Below are 22343 nucleotides of genomic sequence, written 5' to 3'. Positions count from 1 at the left end.
TGAGGGAGTGTTGCACTGTCAGAGGTGCCGTCTTTTGGATGAGACGTAAAAGATCCCATGGCACTATTTTGAAGAAGAGCGGGGGAGTTTCCCCGGTGTCCTGGCCAATACTTATCCCTCAACCAACATAACAAAAACAGATTATCTGGTCATTATCACATTGCTGTTTGTGGGAGCTTGCTGTGCGCAAGTTGGCTGCCGCGTTTCCCACATTACAACAGTGACTACACTTCAAAAGCGCTTTGAGATGCTCGGTGGTCATGAAAGGTGCTATATAAATGTAAATCTTTCTTTCTTTCACTGATGGCATCTGCCAATATGTAACTTTGCCCTTCACCTTGGTTTATCCATAAATAAAAATTACATTGTCAAATCAATTATTTTTATCATTATTTTAAGATACAGAAACTATATATAGTCAACTGCAGATGTTAGATTGGCTCAGCTGGTAGCATGTTTCAGAGTCAGAAGGTTGTGGGTTCAAACCTCAATTCTAGAACCTGAACACATGATACAGATTAAATCTTCTGTGCAGTACCTCGGAGGTAGTGTCTTTCAGATGAAACGTTAAAGTGAGGTTCTGCTCTTTCAGGTAGTTATAAAGGATCCGATACACAATTTGAAGAGCAGAGGATTCTCCCAGAGTGTAGGCCAATGTTTGTCCCTCAATCAAAAACAGATTAACTGATAATTCATCTCATCTCATCTGGTCTGGCAAATTGGATACTACATTTGCCTTCAGTGACTGATGACGGCATTCAATGGTCATAAAGTACATGGGAATATCATACTATAATATAAATGCAAGTTCTCTCTTATATGGTAAATACTCATTGTCAAACTCATTATTCGGATGTGTTTTTTGGAGAGCCTGTACCTAAACTCCACAGGATGATGAGAGTGTCCCTTTAAATCATCACAACAGACTATAGCTCTTTTTGGTGGAAAACAATAAACAAATAGACTGTAAATAAAAAAAAGTTAAAGGAAACTTAACAACTTAAATTAAAATTTGGTTGCCGGGGGTGATGACGCACTCCAGTCCCTCCGGTGCACACCGGTCGCGGAAGGCCTCAAGCGTGCCAGCGGACACCTCGTGCTCCATTTCCAGGGCCACCCGAGCGTGAACGTGGCCGTGGAATAGAGGCAGGCAGTCGGGCCGAACGACCCCCTACTGCCTGGACCAGGTGATGGCCACTTTGGCCAAGCCCAGGAGCAGTCCCACGAGGAGGTTCCCTGACCTGCCCACTCCCCTCCACACCGGGTGACCAAAGATCAGGAGCATGGGGCTCAAGTGCGGCCAGAAATTGAGCAGCCCCTTCAAATAATGGAAGAGGGGCTGCAACCTCTCACACTCTACATACACGTGGAACATGGACTCCTCCAGGCCACAACAGACTGGGATGGGAACAGGCAGTTAATCGTGTCCTGTTGTATTACTTTGAGTTACAGCATAGGACTGCTATCAGAAAGTTCTTCTTATTTATATATAGAATGATCTGTGCTTAGAATAAGCTTCCAGATAGAATAGTAAAGGTGAAAACCCCGGAATCATTTTAGAAACTATTGGGTATTGCAATGTGGGGATGGGGAGATTGCAGGATCTTTCTGGGCAGATGAAAGACTGAAGGTCTTCGTTATCTTGTAATTTAGGAATGTTGAACCAAATGAATAGTTTGCAACCTGCAAAATTTGATAGTTGCCAAAAGTTGTATTTGCTGTATCAGGGCTGTTTGATAAAATGGCCCATTCAAATGTGTTGAGGGGAATAACAGTTTTGACATTATCAGAAAGACCACAAGATTGATTCAGATGAGATTCTGTTTTAAGATCCATTGGGACATCAAAATGTTAAACAGAAAATATTCTGAAACAACAGTACAATTCACCCAATAAAGCGCCAGTTAATTAATTCCCGGGTGGTTGGCTGACTATGTGAAACAAACTAATTGTGAAAAGGTGTGTTGGGATTAGTAAAAAAAAGCTTCCTGGTCCCAATAGAGGAAGGGTCTTTAAGAATACTTTGTTCAGCTGTCTGAAGATTACTGATCACGAATTTCCATGTGTTCAAATTAACCTACACGTGAAGAGCTCCAGACCACAGATTGCCGGCTGCTGCCAACATTTTCAACTGGAAGCCTGTCAAAAGTTTAACCGTTATCCACTTTCAATTCTAAAAGGAGATCCTTTTCTTATCTAATTATTGGAGCGGAGTCGATGTCCAGCTGCGTTTAACACCCCGATGGCAGTGTAGATGTATAAATAAAAGCCCGTGCGGCTTCTCCTGGAGGTTGATGATGATGGCGGAGGTGGCGATAGCGACTGAGCTCCCAAAGCGTGTTCCCTGTGTTTATCAGGGCTGTCTGGCCACGTTCGCCAGGGTTTGGAAAATGGAGCAACATCTGGCTGGCCACACGGGGCAGGTGAGGAGTGAGTTGAACGAGAGCTTCCTTAAGAAGTCATCATTCGCTTCTCTTATTAAATCCATTAAAAAAAAAAAAAAAATCTTTTTGTTTAGAAGCCTTACACGTGTGAGCGGGAGGAATGTCAGAAGATTTTCACCCGAAAGTCTCACCTACAGAGACATACACGACAGCATTTGGGACAGAAGCAGTTCAGGTAAGGCCGGGGTGGTTGGAGAGACCCTGGGGACCTGGTGGCTGAGGTTGGTTTGGGCCCGGTAACGACTGTTGGCTTAGGAATCCTTTCATCTTCTGGGACTCTGATCTTGCCACATGATGTGAGTTAAAGCTTCTTTGTGACTAGTAAATCTGAGAGGAAAAAATATCAAAGTTATCTTAATGAACCGATTTGTGACCCTAGGTATTATACTTTTTTTGATCTAGTCTAATTAAAATTGCCACCTACCTAGGGTCAAGGTGAATAGAAAATGATTGGAGACTAGCCCCTTCAATCTTGAGAGCCCAATAAACTCTTCCAAGTCCAATTAAAATCCACTTAAAGCCCAAGCCGTAGTGGGAAAGGTAAAATACGTTACAAACTCTTTGATTTTCTGTTTTTAGTAAAAATTAGCAGATGTCTACAAACCAGCTGTGCCTATGAACTTGGTTGTTTCTAGCTATCGTACTCTGAATTTGGGAGGTAGGTAGCTGCAGGTTTTTTGCTTGCCACTAGATGGAACTGTTTACTGCCACTTGTGTCTTGGTTGTTTGGGGGGGGGAATGCAAAGACGCTGCTGTACTCTTCTTCTGTTTAAAACAATAAAACTGTAACTTAACTTTAAAAGAACCTTAACTTAATTAAAATTGTATTCCCGGGCGTGATGACACACTCAGTCCCTGCGGGGCCCACCGGTCGCGGAAGGCCTCGAGCGTGCCGGCAGACAGCGCGTACTCCATCTCCAGGGCCACCTGGGTGCGAATGTGGCCGCAGAAGAGGCAGGCAGTCTGGCCAAATGACTGCCCGCTGCTTGGACCAGTTGACTGCCACTTTGGCCAGGCCCAGGAGCAGTCCTAGGAGGAGGTCCCTCGATCTGCCCGCTCCCCTCCGCACCGGGTGACCTAAGATCAGGAGCGTGGGCCAAGTGCAGCCAAAAATCGAGGAGCAACCCCTTCAAATAATGGGAGAGGGGCTGCAACCCCTCTCTATGTACACATGGAACACAGACTCCTCCAGGCCGCAGAAAAGGCAAGTGGTCTGGGAGTCAGTGAACCTACTTAAAACTGTGTATTGTACGGGACTGCTCTGTGCAACACTCTCCAGGCCAAGTCCCCAATAAAGGGAGGACTCCTGCATAGAGCCCTCCATTGGGGACCCCTGCCTCTGCTGGATGGGAAGATGGTAGTGTAACGAGGTGACTAAGCATGCTAATGTCCGGAGGTGTAAACAACCCCTTTCAGGAGGCTGTTGCCACTTTGTTCCCAAAAAGTACAGGTATAAATGAAATGAGCTTTTTGGAAACTTGGCTTTAGCCTATGCTGGGGCTTCTGCTAAAAGTACATTCTCTGTAGTCTCCATCCAACATGTGCTGTACAGTAAGTTGACATATTTTTTAGTAGAGCTTGTAGTCCTAACGCTCTTTACCTGGTGCCTTAAAATAAACAGCAGAATTTAAAGCTTTAGCTCCTATGTAGAAAGAGAAATTTGTGCCTTTCATGACTTTGGCTGTAAAGCACTTTGAGACACTTCAATGAAGTATTGCCTAGGAATGGACCATTAACCCAACATTATGCTCCACATGAACCCCCTCCACATGAACCCCCTCCATCTTGCCCTATCAACATATCCTTTCTATTCCTTTCTCCCTCATCTACTTGTCCAACTTCCCCTTTAAGTTCTTTTGCAGTACAGTTACTGTTGTAATGTAGGGAAGCATGGCAGCCATTTTACATGCAGCAAGGTCCCACAAACGACAATATGATAATGACCTGATCTGTGTGATGATGGTTGAGGGATAAATATTGGCTCAGGGCACTGGGGTGAACTCGCTGCTCTTGTCATGAGATTCTTTACATCCACCTAGAGGCCCTGCCTGCCCTTAACGTCTCATCTGAAAGACGGCACCTCTGACAGCACTGCCAGCCTGGATTGTGTAAAGTTTCTGGAGTGGGACTTGAATCCATGACCTTCTGACTCGGCGTGCTACTGCTGAGCCAGGGCTGACACTTGTTGATTTAACTGCCTTTTTGTACTTGAGAAATTTCTGTTGTCCACCATGCTTCTGATTTAAACCATAAATTCAGAATGAGCCAGCTAAGACTTTTCTGAGCTTTGCATTAACTACCCTAATCACTTCGCTATTTGAAATAAAGCCGCTTTCTATAGGAAACATACCTTTGAACTTTTTTTTGCAGATGTACAGCGGTGGGTTGCACAGAAGCATTTGTTAGCAATGACCGTTTGAAGAAGCACCTGAAGTATCGGCATGGAAACCAAGAATACTTCACGGCAAGTTGCATGAGAAATAAATAGGCAGGAAGTAAAATGGTTTTGTGTGAAGTTTCAGTCCGCAAGGCTTCTCACACTCTTAATTGTAGTAAATATGCAGCTGTAATGTCCCCTTTGAACAGAATGTGAGTTGGCTTTACCTTTCAAAATTTTGGTGAATATTGTAGATTTGTTAGGCAGTCTTGATGGGCGCGCTTTAACTTTGGATTTCTGAACTTGCTGAAGCAATGGAGTTCTACTGTGGACAGAAGAGCTTGGCTGGTAAACTAGGCTGACTCTCAACTCTTCAGCTGCTTGAGCGTGATCTGCATTCAATCGTAGCTTAACTCCATCTACCTGCCTTGATTCTGTAACCTTTAATACCCTTGCTTGTCCATCTACCTGAGCATTCCTGACCAGAGACCTACTGGATGTTGGACAAGTTGCTCAAGTTTCCCTATGAGGGTTGAGTGGTCATAAACCAGCTAGTGGACACCATGCTTGGGTACCTGCTTGTTGCTTTGATCCTCCCCCTGAAATTTCCACCAGAAACTGATCCTTTTCCATCTGGGATGAAGGGGAGCATTAGGTCTGTGCTGGAATGCTGAATATCTATTGGACAGTAAAGCACTAGTGAGCATATGCTCCCAGCTGGCAACTTTCCAGCTTCAGACCCAATAGATGCCCCTACATTGAGGGTCCTCTGAATGCTGGCAGATATTTTCTGTTCCACTGGCTGTGGCCTGAATACTGTGGTGCTGCTCTGACATCTACCTGTAAGGGATATCTCTGTGCAAACTGTCCGAGGTAGATTTTCCTGAAGCTGTCGAAGGAGGCGGGACTACAACTTTCAGGTTTTAGTCCTGCCTACATCGACGTCCAGCCAATCCGTGCGATTTTCCCTTGATTGACCCCACCCAGCGGGCTCAGCAGGCCAATTAAGGGCCACCCAGCAACAGGTGATGTCACAGACTGAAATTTCATCTGTCAAGAGGTGTTGACGGATGAAATATCAGTGTTTCACAGCTGTTTGAAGCTATCGAACACTGACAGTCTGACTTCTAACCTGAGTCCTTCTACACACTCAGTTAGAACTGTCACTGGCAATGAAGGCTGTCACTTTTGACAGATTGCAGCCATTTTGCTTTCAGTGTCGGCTGAGTGATGGACTCCCGAAACCTAGAGGAGGAAAGGCTGTTAGGTAAGTACAGGTAATTTAAACTTCTTTAGACACACCAAATACTTACCTTTGCACTTATGCACCCATCACTCACCTGAACACCGACCTCACGACCCCTCCAAGTCCTTCAACCCGACGGCCTGCCTGCTCTAACCTGGCGTGGTTTGGAGCCGTCGGGAATCCCACATGACACCCCTCAAAATAGGGATTAGGCTAAAAACTGCCTGTTAACAGGCAGTTAATTGGCACTAATCCCTTCCCAGTGCGGGGCGGGTACCCGCCTCCTGTGAAACTTGTGTGGAGGTGGGTTTTGGGTGGGATGGTGTCGGGACCCCCAAATTCGGGATTCCCCCCACCCCCAACACACCTGAAACCCCGCCTGACGGCTCCAGGAAAATCTACCCCTCTGTCTTTTACAAGGAAACAACTTGGCTTGTTCCAGCAAGGGCTCCAGCTTAACCTGAAGTGATTAATGTTGAGCCATTCCTCTGAAACCCCCCAGCATTGGCAACACTTGAGACCAGCCCATGCTGCAAAAGTAATGGGAGTCTGACACACTGGATAATGGGAGAGTGGGATGAATATTGCCAGATATTAGCTGACTGCTGTCTCTGTCCTGTGGCTCATGCCATCTGCAAACTAAAATCAACACTCCAACTTGATGGCCATTAGATGCATTAAGGGGGGCTCGGATGTGCTGTTCTCCTCCCCATCGAGAGCTGTTTATGCCAGGCCCTAAACCTCCACCTCTTGGCTTGAGCTGGGACCTTCGGATTCATTCTGTGTAGAAGGATTTCTTCTGTTCACTTACTCTTCTCCTTGTCTGTCTTTATCTTCCACCTTGATGTGAGTAGAACATCATGCTGCCCAGCAGGTGCCAGCACCTCCTCAGTAGGTCCTCCCTGGCACCACTAGGGACCTGGGTTGGAGAAAGCCACTTAAAATCTTGGTTGTAAAATGGGCACATAGCCAGGAGGAATTCATTTCATTTGGTGTCAGAAGTTTGTGTTTTTTTTTGGTCTGAAGGAGCTTGCTGCCTTTCTCACCCGTGCTTTGTTCACCCAGTGTGCAGGAGGGAGTAGGTTGGAGGAACTCCTGTAGGTCTGCTCCTCCGTATCCATTCACCCACGTCCAGGATTGCTGGGGAGGGTATTGACGGACTGTTTGCCAAATGTTCTGAGGCCTGGTGTGATCCTGGAGCAGGTGATGGCCTTCTGTGTCCAGAAGACATCATGTCATTGAGATTCAAATCATTTGACAATACATCTTTAGTTTTGGCTACATGAGAGGGCAGAGAAGAGGCAGCCACTTGTTTGGACTTTTTGTTCTATGGGTCCAGATGAAATTAGAACTTGTATTAACTTTGTGCTGCCATCTTTTGCAGTGTTCTTATGAAGATTGTGGCAAGACCTTCAAGAAGCGTAGCGGTTTAAGGATCCACTATTGCGAGCACACTAAAGAGCCTGCTTTTGTGTAAGTAACAAATACATTCTGAAATCTATTTTAATACTAAAATGCACTTGGGTAGTCCTTCCACTTGCTGATGCTCAGCATGGCTGATTTTTAAAAAAAATGTTTCTACCCTTGTTACTAAGTCAGCACTGAAAGCTATAAGTGCTGGAGGAAGCTTGGGTGTAGCAAGGCATAAAATTCAGTGGGGAAAATATAGCTGAAGTTTTGTATGCATCTTCATACCATCAATTTCAAATTGGCAATGTGCATATTCTTGGAGATGACACTTGGGCTGAGGTCAGTTAACTTGGCAAAGATCAGCAATGCAACTTGGAACCTTGGCTTGGTAAGTGCAGTAGAACCTGCATCAGAGAACCTACAAATTCCATTGAAGATATTAAGATGTTGTAGAATGACCAATTAATCAGTGCTTTTAACTAGAGCCAATCCCTGGCACTCTGTAATACAGATGGTTAAAGGTCACCTTTCAGGACAAGGCGTTAATACAGTGAACCTTTCTTATTTACTTGGGAGCAAATAGTACCCAGGCAAATATAATGGGGGACCTTGTGTCACGATGTCAATGCTCCATGATTTAAGACTAGCACAGTGTAGAGGAGATCAATTATCATTCCCCCTTTAGAAGAGCAAAGTATCAAAACTGAGGAATAGTGCCTAAAATCATAGTTATTGTATACCCCAGTATGTTTTATATTGGGTTACCCTACATCTATACCTCTACAACTGACCAAATGGTTGCCCCTCTCACTGATCTTGCCTGTTCTCATCGCTGCTAACTGTATAGTACAATGAACAAATCCTACTTGGAAAATTAGCATCTGTAAAATTGTTTTCTGCACCAGGTGCCAGAAGGAGGGATGTGAGATGAAGTTTAAGACACCGAATCAACGCAAGATACACGAGAGAAAACATGATGGTAAAGGCACTGGGGCGATGATTAAACTGAGCATAACTTATTACTTTGAAGAATAAATTAATCCTATGGTGTAATTTCATAAATTAAATGAACACATTTTTCTCCCTATATTACATTTTCTTTCCTACATTACACCAGTGAATACTTCAAAAAGTATTTCATTGGCTGTAAAGCACTTTGGGATGTCCGAAGGTCATGAAAGGTGCTACAACAATGCAAGTCTGTCTGCTCAAAGATGTGCCTTTTTTGCTACCTGGCCGTTTAGTTCCATGGCCTATTTTCCATACCCACGTAACTCCCCTGCCCCAACACAGCTGCCTATGTCTATCCTTCTCGCTCATTAATTGCTGTTTCTATGTACTGGCTGTTATCCTAGCTTTATTTTCCTGGCCACTTTAACTTTTTTGTTTGTGAAGATGCACTCTGGGTAAAGGGAGTGATGGAAGAACTGTGAACTAAAATGATTCTTGTCCTATTGCCACACTGCTCTTTCTAAAAGAACTTGCACTTGTAAAGTGCCTTTCAGGACATCTGGAAGTACGTTTGAAGTGTGGTAATGTAGGAAACCCTGCAGCTAATTTGCACAAACCAGATAATCTGTTTGTGGTGTTGGTTGAGGGATAAATATTGGCCAGGACTCTGGAAGAGCTCCCCTACGCTTCGAAATAGTGCCGTGGCGTCTTGGGGCAGAATTTTCATTGGGGGGGGGGGGCACAAACCCATCCCGTCCCCCAACCTGCCTCCATGCCAGTTTCAAAGGAGGCAGGCAGTTTTTAGCCTAATCCCTATTTTTATTGAAGTGTGGGATTCCCAACGGCTCCAAACCACGGCAAGTTAGCGAGGTGGACCGTCTGGAATCCTGATGTCCGGTGTTCAGGTGAGTGATGGGTGCATGAGTGCAGAGGTAAGTGTGTTTGGTGTGTGTATGAGGTGTTTAAAGAAGTTTAATTACCTTTACAGCCTTCCTTCAGGTCTCTGGAGTCCCTCATCTCACCAGCACAGAAAGCAGAATGGCTGCAAGCTGTCAAAAGTTGCAGCATTCAGCTTTCTGTTCCGGAGAGATCTCTAAATCAGCCTGAGAGGAAGGAATTAACTTGGAGTACAGATTGTCAGTGTTTGACGACTTCAAACAGCTGTCAAACGCTGATATTTCATCTGTTGAAAGCTTTTGACAGATGAAATGTCAATCTGTGACATTGCTGGGTGGCCCTTAATTGGCCTGCTGGGTGGGCTCCAGGTCAATCAAGTGAATTGCGTGGGTTGGCCACAACTCAATGAGGCGGGACTACAACCCCGAAGTTGTAGTCACACCTCCATGAAAATCCAGCCCTTGGTATCCAGCTGAGGGCAGACAGTGCCTCTGTTTAACATCTCATCCGAAAGATTGAAGTGGGACTTGAACCCACAACCTTCTGACTCTCGAGCAGCGGGGTGGGTAGCACGCTCACGTGACCAATGTGTTCACTTCCTTCCCAACCATAGGGGATGTCTTCAATTTATAAACTTCCCAAGTGGGTTGAGTGGTAGCTGTATAATTATACTTGGTTTCATAACCTAACCAGAAATTCAACAGATGCTTCAAAAACCATTTAGCAAGTTCCTTATGTGTAAAGGTTGGACTATTGCAGTACATTTTTTATTTCTCCCCCCTCAGGCTACCCCTGCAGTTTTAAAGAATGCCAGCTTGTTGCCACAACATGGACACAACTGCAGAAACATCTGAAAACTCATCCAAGTAAGAGATCCAGTGACTGGAGTCTTTATTGCAATCTGTGTTTTGTGTCTCAATGAATCTTGTCCATGAAGAAAATACATTGTAGCTTTACAAATCTAGCTGAAGTAGAGAGAATTATTTAGCTACCGCCTTTTACCCAGTAACTGATTCTTGTCCCAAAAAACCTATTGGTGAATTTTTGACTGGAAATTGGGTTTTCTCCTCTCTGCTTATTTCGGTGAAATATCAAAAATGATGCATGACTTTGTGGCAGAAGCTCAAAATGCCTTGCGGAGATCTTTGGTTAAGCTTGTTACCAACTTGGATGAGCTCATTGTTTCCATTTGTAGTAAACTTTCCACATCCAAATATGCTTTTTTTTTTCTCCTCTGTTTGCTTGTATGAACTTGGGGCATTTTTTGCTGTTATAAAGTGTTCAACACTAACTTAAATTCCAACCTTTTACAATGCATGTGAAAGTGGTTCCTGTGTTGAGGTGGAGCGGAGTCTTCCCTGATTTGTGCTAGAAAATGCACGTTAGGTCACTTGATGGTGATAGCATAAAACCCTGGTTTTTTTTTTTCTTCCCTCACTGGTACTATGGCCAATTGTAGCACTGCTACTGCTGAAATTGGCGAACTTGGCACGTTGAACTTTGGCCTTCAATCTGGCTTGTGATCCATCACTGAGGTATTGAGTAAATGGGCCCTATTGGCCCTTTTCAAATTGGTCTCTGCCACTGAAGCTCATGAGTCTTAATGGAGAAGAACATTTTAGCAACTTCACTTGAATTCCTTAGCATTAACCTCTCAATTTAGGAGAAAAGAGGATTGAACTTAAATTTAGTGCATGCTTACACAAGTGCACTTAATTCACTGGCGATAAAGATTGTCAAGTGCTTTGGGATGTTCCGAGGACATAATGCTATATAAATAAAAGTTGCAAGTTCTAGTATAATTGGCAGAATGGAATGTTTCATCACTTTTATATTCTAGCTAGTAATTCAAGTCTCTTGGGATCTGGGATCTGTGCAAAAAGAACAGGTTCTTGTAGATTGTTGAAGGCTACAAACTAATAATTGTACCCAAGGGTCAAAACATCCTGCCCCACCTGCAGAAACTGGGTGGGTGGGCAGTTAAATAATGCGAGACGCTTAACCTCCCCTCAATCCCACTGCCTTCTGTGTCCCGATTTAACCTCTTCTGAGCAGGATACCTGCAGGAAGGTAGCCGAGTGCTACTTCAAATATGCAGATCGGTCAGAATCCAGTCTGCAATTTTGGGGAGGGGCAGTAGTGTCAGCTCCCCAGTCTGTCTGGAGCCAGTTTCTGAGCCGGAAGGTTTTATTTTAGGGTTCCTTGTGGGGCAGCTCCTCTGGCCTCACTAGAAAGCCTTGGGCCTCTTGTGCTGGGCTACTTTTGGCCTTCTCTGCACCCCTGGCGCTTGTCCATTGCCATATGGTGGTGAGCTGCAAACTTGAGATGAGAACCTTTTTCTTCCCCCGACATGGTTTAGCTGTAGTTTTGAATGACCTTTAATAAGCTACTGTTATTGGTAAAGGTTAAAACTCCTGACTCTGGAGAATTTGTATTGATCGTGTTTTTTTGCTGAACCATGTGTCTGTCTCACGTTTCAGTTGAATACAACTGTACCAATTGTGAAAAGAAATTCAAACACTCAAGTGGCCTACGTAGACACAAGTGGATCCATGCTGCTCGGAGGTCTGAGTGGACATGTCCAATTGAGGATTGCAAATTGAATTTCAGAACTGCCTTTAACTTGGAACATCATATCCGAAAAGACCATTTCAAGATCCCGGCCTTCCAGTGTCACTTCCCAGACTGCCAGAAGGCTTTTGCTATGAAAGTAAGTATTCCAGAGCCTGGAAAGTGAGTGACATTAACAATTGCCTCCTTTTTTCCTCTGAATTCCTTTTCCTGCACTTGCATTGAGGGTATTCTTGTGACAGTCAAATGGGTATGGGGGGGGGGATAGTTGGTTGAAAACAGCATTTAAAATAAAGCAGATATAGCCTTTATCATCTCATCAATTTATAATGTTGGATTTATTCTTTGTATTTAGATTTGAGACCGTGGTTAAGAGGGTTGAGGCTGTGAAATGCATTACTGGAGTTAGTAATTGAAGCTGGGACCATGTCAACATTTAATGGGCTAGATCGGTGATTGAAGGAAAATGAATAAGAGCACTATGGTAACTGGGCAGGTGCATGGAATTGGGACTACTGATGGAGGATATACCTCAATACTTAATGAGTACTGTGTACAGTTTTGGTGGTCTCATTTAAGGAGGGATATACTTGCATTGGAAGCAGTTCAGAGAAGGTTCACGAGGTTGATTCCTGAGATGAAGGGGTTGACTTATGAACAAAAGGTTATGCAGGTTGGGCCTATACTCATTGGAGTTTAGAAGAATGAGAGGTGATCTTGTAGATACTGAGGGGGCTTGACAAGATAGATAAGAGTAGATGTTTCCCCTCATAGGGAATCTAGAACTAGGGGGCATAGTTTCAGAATAAGGGTGAGGTGGAATTTCTTCTGAGGGTTGTAAATCTGTGGAATTCTCTGCCCCAGAGAGCGGTGGAGGCTGGGTCATTCTATATATTTAAGGATATATATATTTGAACAATAAGGAGTGATGGGTTATGGGGAGCGGGCAGGGAAATGGAGCTTAGCCTGAGATCAGATCAGCCATGCCATTAAATGGCGGAGCAGGCTCAAGGGGTCAAATGGCCTACTCCTGCTCCTATTTATTATGTAATACAGACTGATTGGATACAGACTAGTTGAGCTGCATGGCCTGTTTCTGTATTGTAATTTCTATGTCTACTATGTTGTTTAGGAGCAGGCTGACCAGTTGCTATATGAATGGATTCATACATTGAGATGAGAATTGAGCATACAGCCATTCATTAAGATCATGGCTGATCTTCTACCTCAACTCTTTTTTTTTTCCTGCCCTATTCCCCCATATCCATTGATTTCCGTGGTGTCCAAATATCTATCGATCTGTCTTTAATATACTCAACGACTTGGGCATCAACCGCCCTCTAGAGTAGAGAATTCCAAAGATTCACAACCCTCAATGTTTGGCTCACAGCATACAATGCCAAGCATCAATTTATAAGCCAGCGTATGTCTTAGTGGTTGCCGTAATTCATAATGTTCCACCATCTGTTTCTTGCACAGTTATGGAGGAAAGAGCGCCCTCCCTCAATTTTTGGTAGTCTTGCCAAGTCAAAGTGCCCTTCTTCCAATTTCAGAATATTCTTAATGATTTTAAGATGGTGGAGAACTCGCATGATCTAGGATGTAACATGGGTTTTTAAGATGCGGCATAGTTGCTGACCGCTTAATACCCTTAATTGCACCCTCAAATTTTATGGAGTTTAAGGAAATTTGTTTCTGATATTGCTATGGAGCTGCCATACATTTATTCCCCCCTTTCAATATTAAGCTTGTGGCTGTTGACTTTCAGTATGTACAGGAAATGAGAATCTTCTCTGCACTTGAGGTTGTGGTGATGGGAGAGAAATTAAAGACCTATAATAAGCTGAGGGAGTTGTATCACCTCTATCCTCCTGCCCCACCACCCCAGTAAATCCAGTAGCTTGTTTCCTTTTTCAGTTCAGATGACCTAAAGTGCTGCACATAAACATGCATCAGCTTAGTTGCATATAACTTCTCTCTCCCTTCTCTTATAGGAAAGCCTTCTCCGCCATCATGTGGTGCACGATCCTGAGCGGAAGAAACGAAATGTAAGTCATTTAGATTTTCCCAACAGCCTTATCCAAGTAAAATTGAGCTTTTGGCCTGAGGGTTAAATTTGGGATATTGACGAGGTATTTAAAAATTTTAAAAGTGCACTTGCCTGTAAATGAGCTGTGTGGATTGGGTGTGTCTGACTAGACTTGAGGGTCATTGAACAGTTTTGGAGGGGGGGGATGGGAGGGTGTGAAGTTGGTGGGCAGAATAAAATCTCCTAGATCCTCAGGACTTCTGTGACTTGTGGATTTTGCTGTCCTCTGGGAACTGTACAAATTTGAGTCTTAAACACCCAAGAATATGCTGGTTGTTAAAGCTTCTGCTTCAGCGCCCTTAAAATTGATAGTTTAATCAGTACACTTCTCATGCATCGGAAGCAAATTTGTACATTCATCAACTTTAACCTCATTTGTATGGTGATGCTAGAATATAACTAGCTGTGAGCAAAAGCAATGGTGCATGGTTGGAAATGAGATTTGATGTTGCCTTGCAACACCATGGGCAAATCAGATTCACTGAGCATAATCTAGGCTGACGTTCCAGTGTAGTACTGAGGGAATGCTGCACTGTTGGTGTTTTCTTCCCTCCCCCTGACTAATTTGAGCAGTGGAGGTGTTCGCCCCTGTGCCCTGGCCAATATTTATCCCTTAACCAAAATCACCTGAGATTCTGGTCATTCTGTTTGGCTGCTATTTCCTAAAAGTACATAATTGACTGTAAAGCACTTTGGAACGTTCTTGGGTTGTGAAAGACACTCCAGAAATGAGTTTTTTTCTTTCACACTATTGACCACAGCACTTTGCTTATTAGCCAACCTGACTTGTAGCCAAATGTATGAGTCTATTGGCACACCGGGTGCTCTCAATGAGCTAAATGGCCAATATATTTGTGTTGGCTGAGGGATGAATGTTGACTAGCCAGGACCTTGATAGGCTGTGCTAACTTGAAAAATCACAGCCAAGTCAGATGTGTCCTCATGTCCATGCATACATTCTCCAGCAGGAAATCTTAATGTGTTCCAGGAGTGGGAATGCTGCCTAATTGTTCTTTCTCTCCCAGCCACCCCCTCCCACCCCCTCCCTCCCCCTCCCTCCCTCCCCCTCCCTCCCCCTCCCTCCCCCTCCCTCCCCCTCCCTCCCTCTCCCTCCCTCTCCCTCCCTCTCCCTCCCTCCCCCTCCCTCCCTCTCCCTCCCTCCCCCTCCCTCCTGTCCAGTGGTGCTGAAGCAGGTAGCTGTGTCGTGTTTGGCTTGGTACCCATACAATGAAATGTCTCTACTGAACCACTGAGCAAGCTCAAGTTTCTCACTTCAATAAACCCATGTCCTAAACAATATAAGTTTTTTCCTACTTGTACTTCTGTAAAGCATAAAGCCATTTGACCCATTGGCCCCGATTTTCCCGCAGGTGCGGGGAATTGTAGGATTCCCCGAATGTCTGTCTGGTTCTGACCCGAATCTAAATGGGTCAGCCAGCTGCACACAATTTTCCCTCAATTGGCCAATTAATTTCCAGCGTGTGGGCACCCTTGCTAAGTGTCCATTTCCAGTCAGAAAGCCCCACAATATGATGTCGTCATTCGTGGTGCTTTTAAAGTCTCCAGCAAGCTTCTCAACCTCTGCAGGCTTCCCAACCAGTTGTATAGAATGGCACAGGAGCCTGCACCAGCTGCTGGCAGAGGCAGAGCTGCCACCAAATTTGATGAGGCCTCATTGCAGACATTGGTGGATGGGGTTAGGGAGGAAGAGGCCTCCCAAAGAGACCAGGGCTGCATGGATGGAGGTGGCTGCAGAGGTCAACTCTTGAGTCACCCGTCAGACCTGGATGCACTGCAGGAAGCTCTTCCATGGCCTTCATCGTAGAGGAAAAGTAAGTATGAAGTTTCCAACACCCTCAGCCTGAACCCCATTGCCTTTCCCCAACAGCACTCGGCTTCAGCAATCACTTCCTCCACATCCCACTTCAGTCACATCCATGCACCCTTACCCATTCCCTCTCTGCTCACATTCACATAACTATTCCACCATGCAGTCCCCACACTGCCTCTCACTCTGATGCTTGGAACACAACTGACAACACACAGGGAGGGCCCTTGCTCTTGCAGCCTCACACTATCTTTGTCTCCTTCTAAGTATCTATGCTATACAATCTCTACACTCACTCCTGCACTCTCACTCAAACTCCACTTGTCTCCCTCATTGCAGGAAAAGAGAGCTCACAACAGTGAGCCAGGACTGGAGGAGGACCACCCTCAATCGCAAACCTGACCCCCTGGGAGGAAGCAGTGACGGATTGTCGGGGCTGACGTGGCTCCGGAAGCTGGGGAAGGAGAGACAGGAGCAAGCCCGCAAGCTGGTGACAGAATAGTTTCCCATTTCTCTCATTGACATAGCATGAGTCGCTGATATGATTCTGAAGCTACATCATTTGGACTTCTGAGCATCTGCCAAATCCAATGTGCAAGTAGCCTTGGCATCACATCTTTAACTCTTCCCTTTACTCCCCCACAGGACCATCTGGAGCCTCCATCGCCACTGCCGAGGAGGAAGAGGCTTTGCAGCCAGACTCCTCAGAGGAAGCTCCAGCCTCTGAGGGTGCAGCGTCAGCAGAAGTAAGTGCACCCAGCGCAGACACTCGCACCTCGGGGGGGCCTTCGGGACAGAGTAGTGTTGTCACCTGGTGTTTCGCAGCTCACAAGTGAGCATCAGCAGATTGTGGAGACCGGGACAGCAGTGGAGAGTCCTCGTCGGAGGGCGCAGGCCTCTGCCAGCTCAGCTCCGCTGCATGTCGACCCTATGCCTCTGGGTCCATCCGCAAGAGAGGAGGTGATGGATCTCCATGCACAGATGCAAGAGTCTCTGGCAGGTTTTGTCTCTAGGGTCACTGCGAGTGTGGAGCGAATGGAGGAGTCCATGGCGAGCATGAGCACAGCCTTATTGGAGTCATTGGCGCATGAAAGCATCACCACGCCGAGGAGAGCTGCAGCCGAGGAGGGCTGCGGCCATGGAGGAGCTTAGTCGCCAGGGTATCAAACATGGTGAGTGCTCAGAATAGAATGACATCTCTTGAGGAGCGATGGACATCTATTGAGCACCAAAACCAGACCTTCATGGAAGTCCCTCTGAGCAGGATTTCCAGTGCAGAGATGGGTCCCCATGGCCCCCCTGATGTGCAGCAAGGTGCTCTCCAGCCACTTGCAGGCACTGGGGGGGAGCTGACCCATGAGAGGGAGGTTGTTGGCACACCTCAGGGAAGTGGGGGCTCCTCTCCACGCGCTCACACTTCCATGCCACTTCAGAGCCCTCGGTCAGAGCCCTGCCGGAGTCCACACCCAAGTGAGATAGGAGTCTCAACCCCTGCACAGCCGCAGGAGCAGCAGACTGCTGGCGAGCCCTCACAGGCTCACCACCCCAGAGGACGCCCGCCAAAGGTGTCGAGACAGGAGCAGCAGGAAAGTGAGCAAGGGGTATCCACATCTGCTGAAGCCACAGGGGTGCCACTACGTAGGAGCATGCGTAAGAGAAAAATAAAGCACCACTAATCACAAGGGTAGTCACTTGGGTGAAAAGTCTTGTATATAGTTTTAATGCCAATGCCGTCAGTTTCCTGTACATAAATCTGGTGGCAACTGCTGCAGTTATGGCGTCTGTCATTTGGCGAATGGGGATATCACATTGAGGCCTTAGGATTACTTGCAGATGTCAGCAAGCTGGTCAAATAGGTAGAAATGTGCAGGCATGGGCCACTGCCCATGGTCAGTTAAGAAGCAGCGAGGCTACAGTGTTGATGTACCAGGCTATGCAAATCTGGCCAGGATGAGTGCGTTCCTTGCATTCTGCCCAGCAATGTTCTCGCACACTAGTGCCGCTGGTTGACGGGCCTCTGCAGGATGCTTGTTTCCCTCCTCCTCAGCAGCATCATCCTCATCTGAGGCGGCTCTGTGAGGAGCCTCTTGGTCCTGCGGAATCGGCAAGCCATGACGCTGTGCCATGTTGTGAAGCACACAGCATACCACAAAGATTTTGGAGACCCTGGCTGAGTACTGTAGGGCTCCACCTGATCTATCGAGGCATCTGAAGCGCATCTTTAGCAATCCGATGGCTTGCTCGATAATGCATCTGGTGGAAATATGGCTGGAGTTGTAGCGCTCCTCAGCTTCGTTGGCTGGTCTCCTCAACGGCGTCATTAGCCAAGACCGCAGGGGATATCCCTTGTCTCCAAGTAGCCATCCCTGAAGTTCGTTTGGCGGACTGAATAGCGGCGGCACAGTAGACTGGCGCAGTATGAAGGAGTCATGGCAGCTGCCAGGGTACTTGGCACAAACATGCAAAATTACCTTGTGGTCACACCAGCTGAACGTTAAGCGAGTGGAAGCCCTTGCGGTTGACAGAGCACCCCACTGCAATCCAGGAGTTTAAGGGCCACGTGTGCAGTCAATGATGCCCTGCACCCTTGGAAAGTCTGCCAGCTGAGCTAATCCAAGCGCTTGCGCCCTTACACTTGCGCGATCCCGGGTGAAATGGATGTGATTGTGCGCGAGGGCATTGGTGACCTATTTGATGCAAGTGTGTGCAGCTGCCTGGGAGATGCCACTGATGTCTGCTGCTGATCCCTGGAAGGAGCCTGAGGCATAAAAGTTGAGTGCGGTGGTGACTTTGATGGCCACTAGTAAGGAGTGTCAACCTGGTGCTCTGGGCTCCAGGTCTTGCTGGAGCATTGCAGTCACTACCCCCGTGAAAGTCGGAGCCGCCTTTGGCACTGCTGCTCAGTCATGTTGAGGTAGCTGACCCTGTGTCTGTAGACCCTGTTTGGGGGGGGTGTATCTCCTGCGCCGACGGCCTTCCATGCGCTGGCCCCTTCTGGCCTGTGCTGCCTCAGGTGGCTGAGCTGTAGCCTGGTCCTGTTGCTGGAGCTGCTGTTGTTGCTGGATCTGCTCCAGCCTCTTCTGCTGTTGGAGACCCTCTAATGCCAAGAAGGGAAGGAACAAAAGGCCTCCCATGCTTCTGGCAGATGCCTCCATTGAAGCGCTGAGTGAGGGTGGTGAGAGGGGCTTCCCAGGAGCTCTCTGGAAGTGTGCGAGGCTCCAACTTTCCACAGCTGTGCCTAAGCCTTCAAGTTGCCCCAAGCCTGGAGCAACAAGGTTCTGCAGCCTATCAATGCTGTCTGATTAAATCTCTTCATTCCTGATTGACCTGCAGCTGAAAGTAAGCAAGCCAACATTGTTCATGCCAGGTATCATCAGAGGTTTCATCAGACCCGTGTTTGCGTGGGTTTCCTCCGGGTGCTCCGGTTTCCTCCCACAGTCCAAAGATGTGTGGGTTAGGTTGATTGGCCATGATAAAATTGGCCCTTAGTGTTAGGGGGGATTAAATACGTGGGGTTACGGGGATAGGGCTTGGGTGGGATGGCTGTCGGTGTAGGGACCGGGTGCTAGGGTTTGGATGATCAGCCATGATCTCGTTGAATGGCGGAGCAGGCTCGAAGGGCCGATAGGCCTACTCCTGCTCCTATCTTCTATGTTTCAGCGGTGTTCCACCAGGTGTGGTTTACGTGGGGAATGGCTGAAAATTGCAAGGGCCCCTTAAAATTGGATTACAGCTGCCAATTATTGATCATTAGGCTCCCGATGACCAGTCCTGCCAGCTGCGGGCAGGACTGATTCGGGTTGCGCTGAAACACTGGGGCGAAGGTCAGGCAGGATGGGGAATCCGGCGGGGGGGGGGGGTCGCGACCCCCTATTTCTGCTTATTTTTTGCCTGCCTGAAACCCCGCCCGACTGCTCCAGGAAAATCGGCCATTGTCTCTTCAGCACACTTGGAAAACGAATTCCACTACCCTGCTATTTTTCATAGCCCTGTATCTTCCTCTGCCTCGATCCATTGAGATGTAATTCTATCCCTGTGGATATCTTTCTACACTAATTTTCTTAACTTGACATTCTTCAATTTTTAAGTTGACCTATGTTATTGACTCTCAACCATAGGATGTCTTTCCTTCATTTTAAGAATCTATTTATTAATTCTTTGCTCCAGTCAGGTCCTTGGTATCCTTTTTCTGAAATCTGCGGCTTTATTTGCCTGCACTTATTTTTATACTTCAAATTACATCTGCTACATGTTGCTAACGCCAGAGTTGGCCTAATTTTTGGCAAACTTCAATATTGTGTTCCCTACACCAAATCAATCCTGTCCAACATCTGACCACTGCCCTTGTCACTTTCAACTGTACTTGAATTTTTCTATTTGCATATAATGAAGACGTGGGTTCATAAACAAATGTGAAGTCAACAATAGAATAACTGCAGATGCGCATTCCTGGTTGGTAACATCAGCCTGCACGATTTTCAACACTTTGTGGCGATAATGCATATGAACCTTCAAGTAGAAAATAGTACCCCAGTATTTTGGGACCTTGATTATTATCACCTCCGATCTAGTTGTGTAAAAGCGGTCTTGTACAGTAACCAATGAATGAAGAAATGATGGCCATTAACTGGTCCAAATAGGGCATCATATGATTCCAGTTACTTTTCTAAGCTTGTTTGGGCCTTTGGTACCAAGTACTATACAACTCCAAATAAAACTTGTCATTTAATTGCAGATCAATCGTGACTGTAGACGGAAATGGCACAAAAAGCAGAGAAAGCTTGTTATAGAAGGGAAGTTGACTAGACTCTTCAAAGAGAAACCTGTGTTCAAATCGAAAAGTAAGATTGAGAGTAACCTCTCTGGTCTCTTCAATGAACGTAAAATTACACGTTCTGTGAGTATTGAGAGTAACCTCTCTGGTCTCTTCAATGAACGTAAAATGACACGTTCTGTGAGTATTGAGAGTAACCTCTCTGGTCTCTTCAATGAACGTAAAATGACACGTTCTGTGAGTATTGAGAGTAACCTCCCTGGTCTCTTCAATGAACGTAAAATTACACGTTCTGTGAGTATTGAGAGTAACCTCCCTGGTCTCTTCAATGAACGTAAAATTACACGTTCTGTGAGTATTGAGAGTAACCTCTCTGGTCTCTTCAATGAACGTAAAATTACACATTTTGTAAGTACTGAAGTCAATCTGGCACAACTATTTGAGAACCAGCTGTTTGTACTGGAAAAAATAGCTTAAAATGGCAACTTTGTTCTCTTCTGTGATGGAATCTCTGGAGGAGAAATGACCTGGTTTTTGTTTTAACTTGTAACCAAAGTTAGTTCTTGGCCCAGATACCAGGTGAGCACTGGACTGGATTAGGCAACTCCCCAGTTGTTGGAGAAAGTGCTATTGTGGCTTTACTTTATAACTTTAAAAAAAATTATTGGATGACTAGTTTGAGTTGCTGGTGTATATTGATATTTACACTTTTTTTTAATTTTGAGCCTTAGTTTAACTTGGATCCAAGTGTGAGCTCTTGATCACTAAAGGAATAATATAATGGTCTTCATGAAATGTCTAGTCTTTGAAAACTGATGTTGGAATTGGCCACAAATGTTGCCTGAGCATAATTTGGCAGAAGCTAGTTTGTGAATAACTTGCTGAAGATACTGCATGTTGAAGTTTGCTAGAAAATTTGCTTTGAAAATGTAACTTTGCTACTGCACCTTTTTTTCTTTTCCCTCTTTCCCCTCTTTCCCCCCCCCCCCCCCCCTCCTCCCCCCTCCCCACACAGTCCATCTTCCTGGACTATGAAAGTTGCAGGCCATCCTCTTGGTATCCATGCAATGGACACAAGTTGTAAATATCTGCAGCCTTGCCCACCTAGCTGGGGTGTGCCTGGCAACTTGCGTTTACCTGATACCAATTTTATAATTGGTAAAGCAAAAGTTATCACTCCAGTATATGCATTCCCCCACACTTAAGATGTAATTGGCTCTGGAGATATATATAGCATTTTTGGAGGAAGGGACACTACATACCAAAGCTATAGCTAAATGACCATTATACTGTACTGTGGCTTCAAATTTGACCTCCAGTTCAACAATGTGCATTGTGCCATTCTAGGAAGCAGTTACTCCACTAGTGATGGGGCTTAACTAAATGCCATTGGTATTGATCTGGTTAAGTGTACATATCCAAGATAATTCAAAAGAATGTCAAAAGTGCTTTTTGAGCCAAGGTTGGTTTAATTATTTTCTGTAAACTTTACAAGAAGCTGTATAAGGTGCATTGTGACATGTTCTTGTGCTAATAAATGTACAAACTAATGCTGGTTTCAGTGTTCAAGTGACTTGGGGTGGAATTTATGATTGCTTTTCACAATAAATCTTGGTACAGGAAACTTTTGATTAACCGGCCCCTAAATAACCGGAACGCTCTATCCACCGGCAAAATTCAGGAGTCGGTTCAGGTAACTTTTTTATTACTTTTATTACTCCATTTGTTGCTGTGCAAGGGTGTAGCTGAAGCTGTT

At 45.7% G+C, this 22343-nt stretch overlaps 1 protein-coding gene across 1 annotated transcript; it reads left to right on the top strand.

Annotated features, from left to right (window-relative positions):
* Positions 1 to 1550: 1550 nt before the first annotated feature.
* Positions 1551 to 22137, top strand: LOC147101273 (P43 5S RNA-binding protein-like). Its single transcript, XM_085966564.1, has 9 exons — positions 1551 to 2423; positions 2519 to 2619; positions 4815 to 4908; positions 7452 to 7540; positions 8383 to 8456; positions 10111 to 10191; positions 11806 to 12035; positions 13891 to 13944; positions 20549 to 22137. The coding sequence occupies exons 1-9, from the start codon at positions 2295 to 2297 to the stop codon at positions 21062 to 21064; spliced, it is 1368 nt and encodes a 455-aa protein (XP_085822690.1). The 5' UTR covers positions 1551 to 2294; the 3' UTR covers positions 21065 to 22137.
* Positions 22138 to 22343: the final 206 nt, after the last annotated feature.

This window comes from Somniosus microcephalus, chromosome 24 (assembly GCF_052327205.1).
Source record: "Somniosus microcephalus isolate GS21.2 chromosome 24, FLI_Smic_1.0, whole genome shotgun sequence".
Classification (NCBI taxonomy): domain Eukaryota; kingdom Metazoa; phylum Chordata; class Chondrichthyes; order Squaliformes; family Somniosidae; genus Somniosus; species Somniosus microcephalus.
Note: the sequence above shows the minus strand (reverse complement) of the source record. Positions and strands in the feature narration are given on the sequence as shown.

Coding starts and splice junctions, on each gene's coding strand:
- LOC147101273 (XM_085966564.1), top strand. CDS start 2,295: ATGATGATGGCGGAGGTGGCGATAGCGACTGAGCTCCCAAAGCGTGTT. Junction 2,424..2,518: donor TGGCTGGCCACACGGGGCAG/GTGAGGAGTGAG, acceptor CTTTTTGTTTAG/AAGCCTTACACGTGTGAGCG. Junction 4,909..7,451: donor GAAACCAAGAATACTTCACG/GCAAGTTGCATG, acceptor CATCTTTTGCAG/TGTTCTTATGAAGATTGTGG.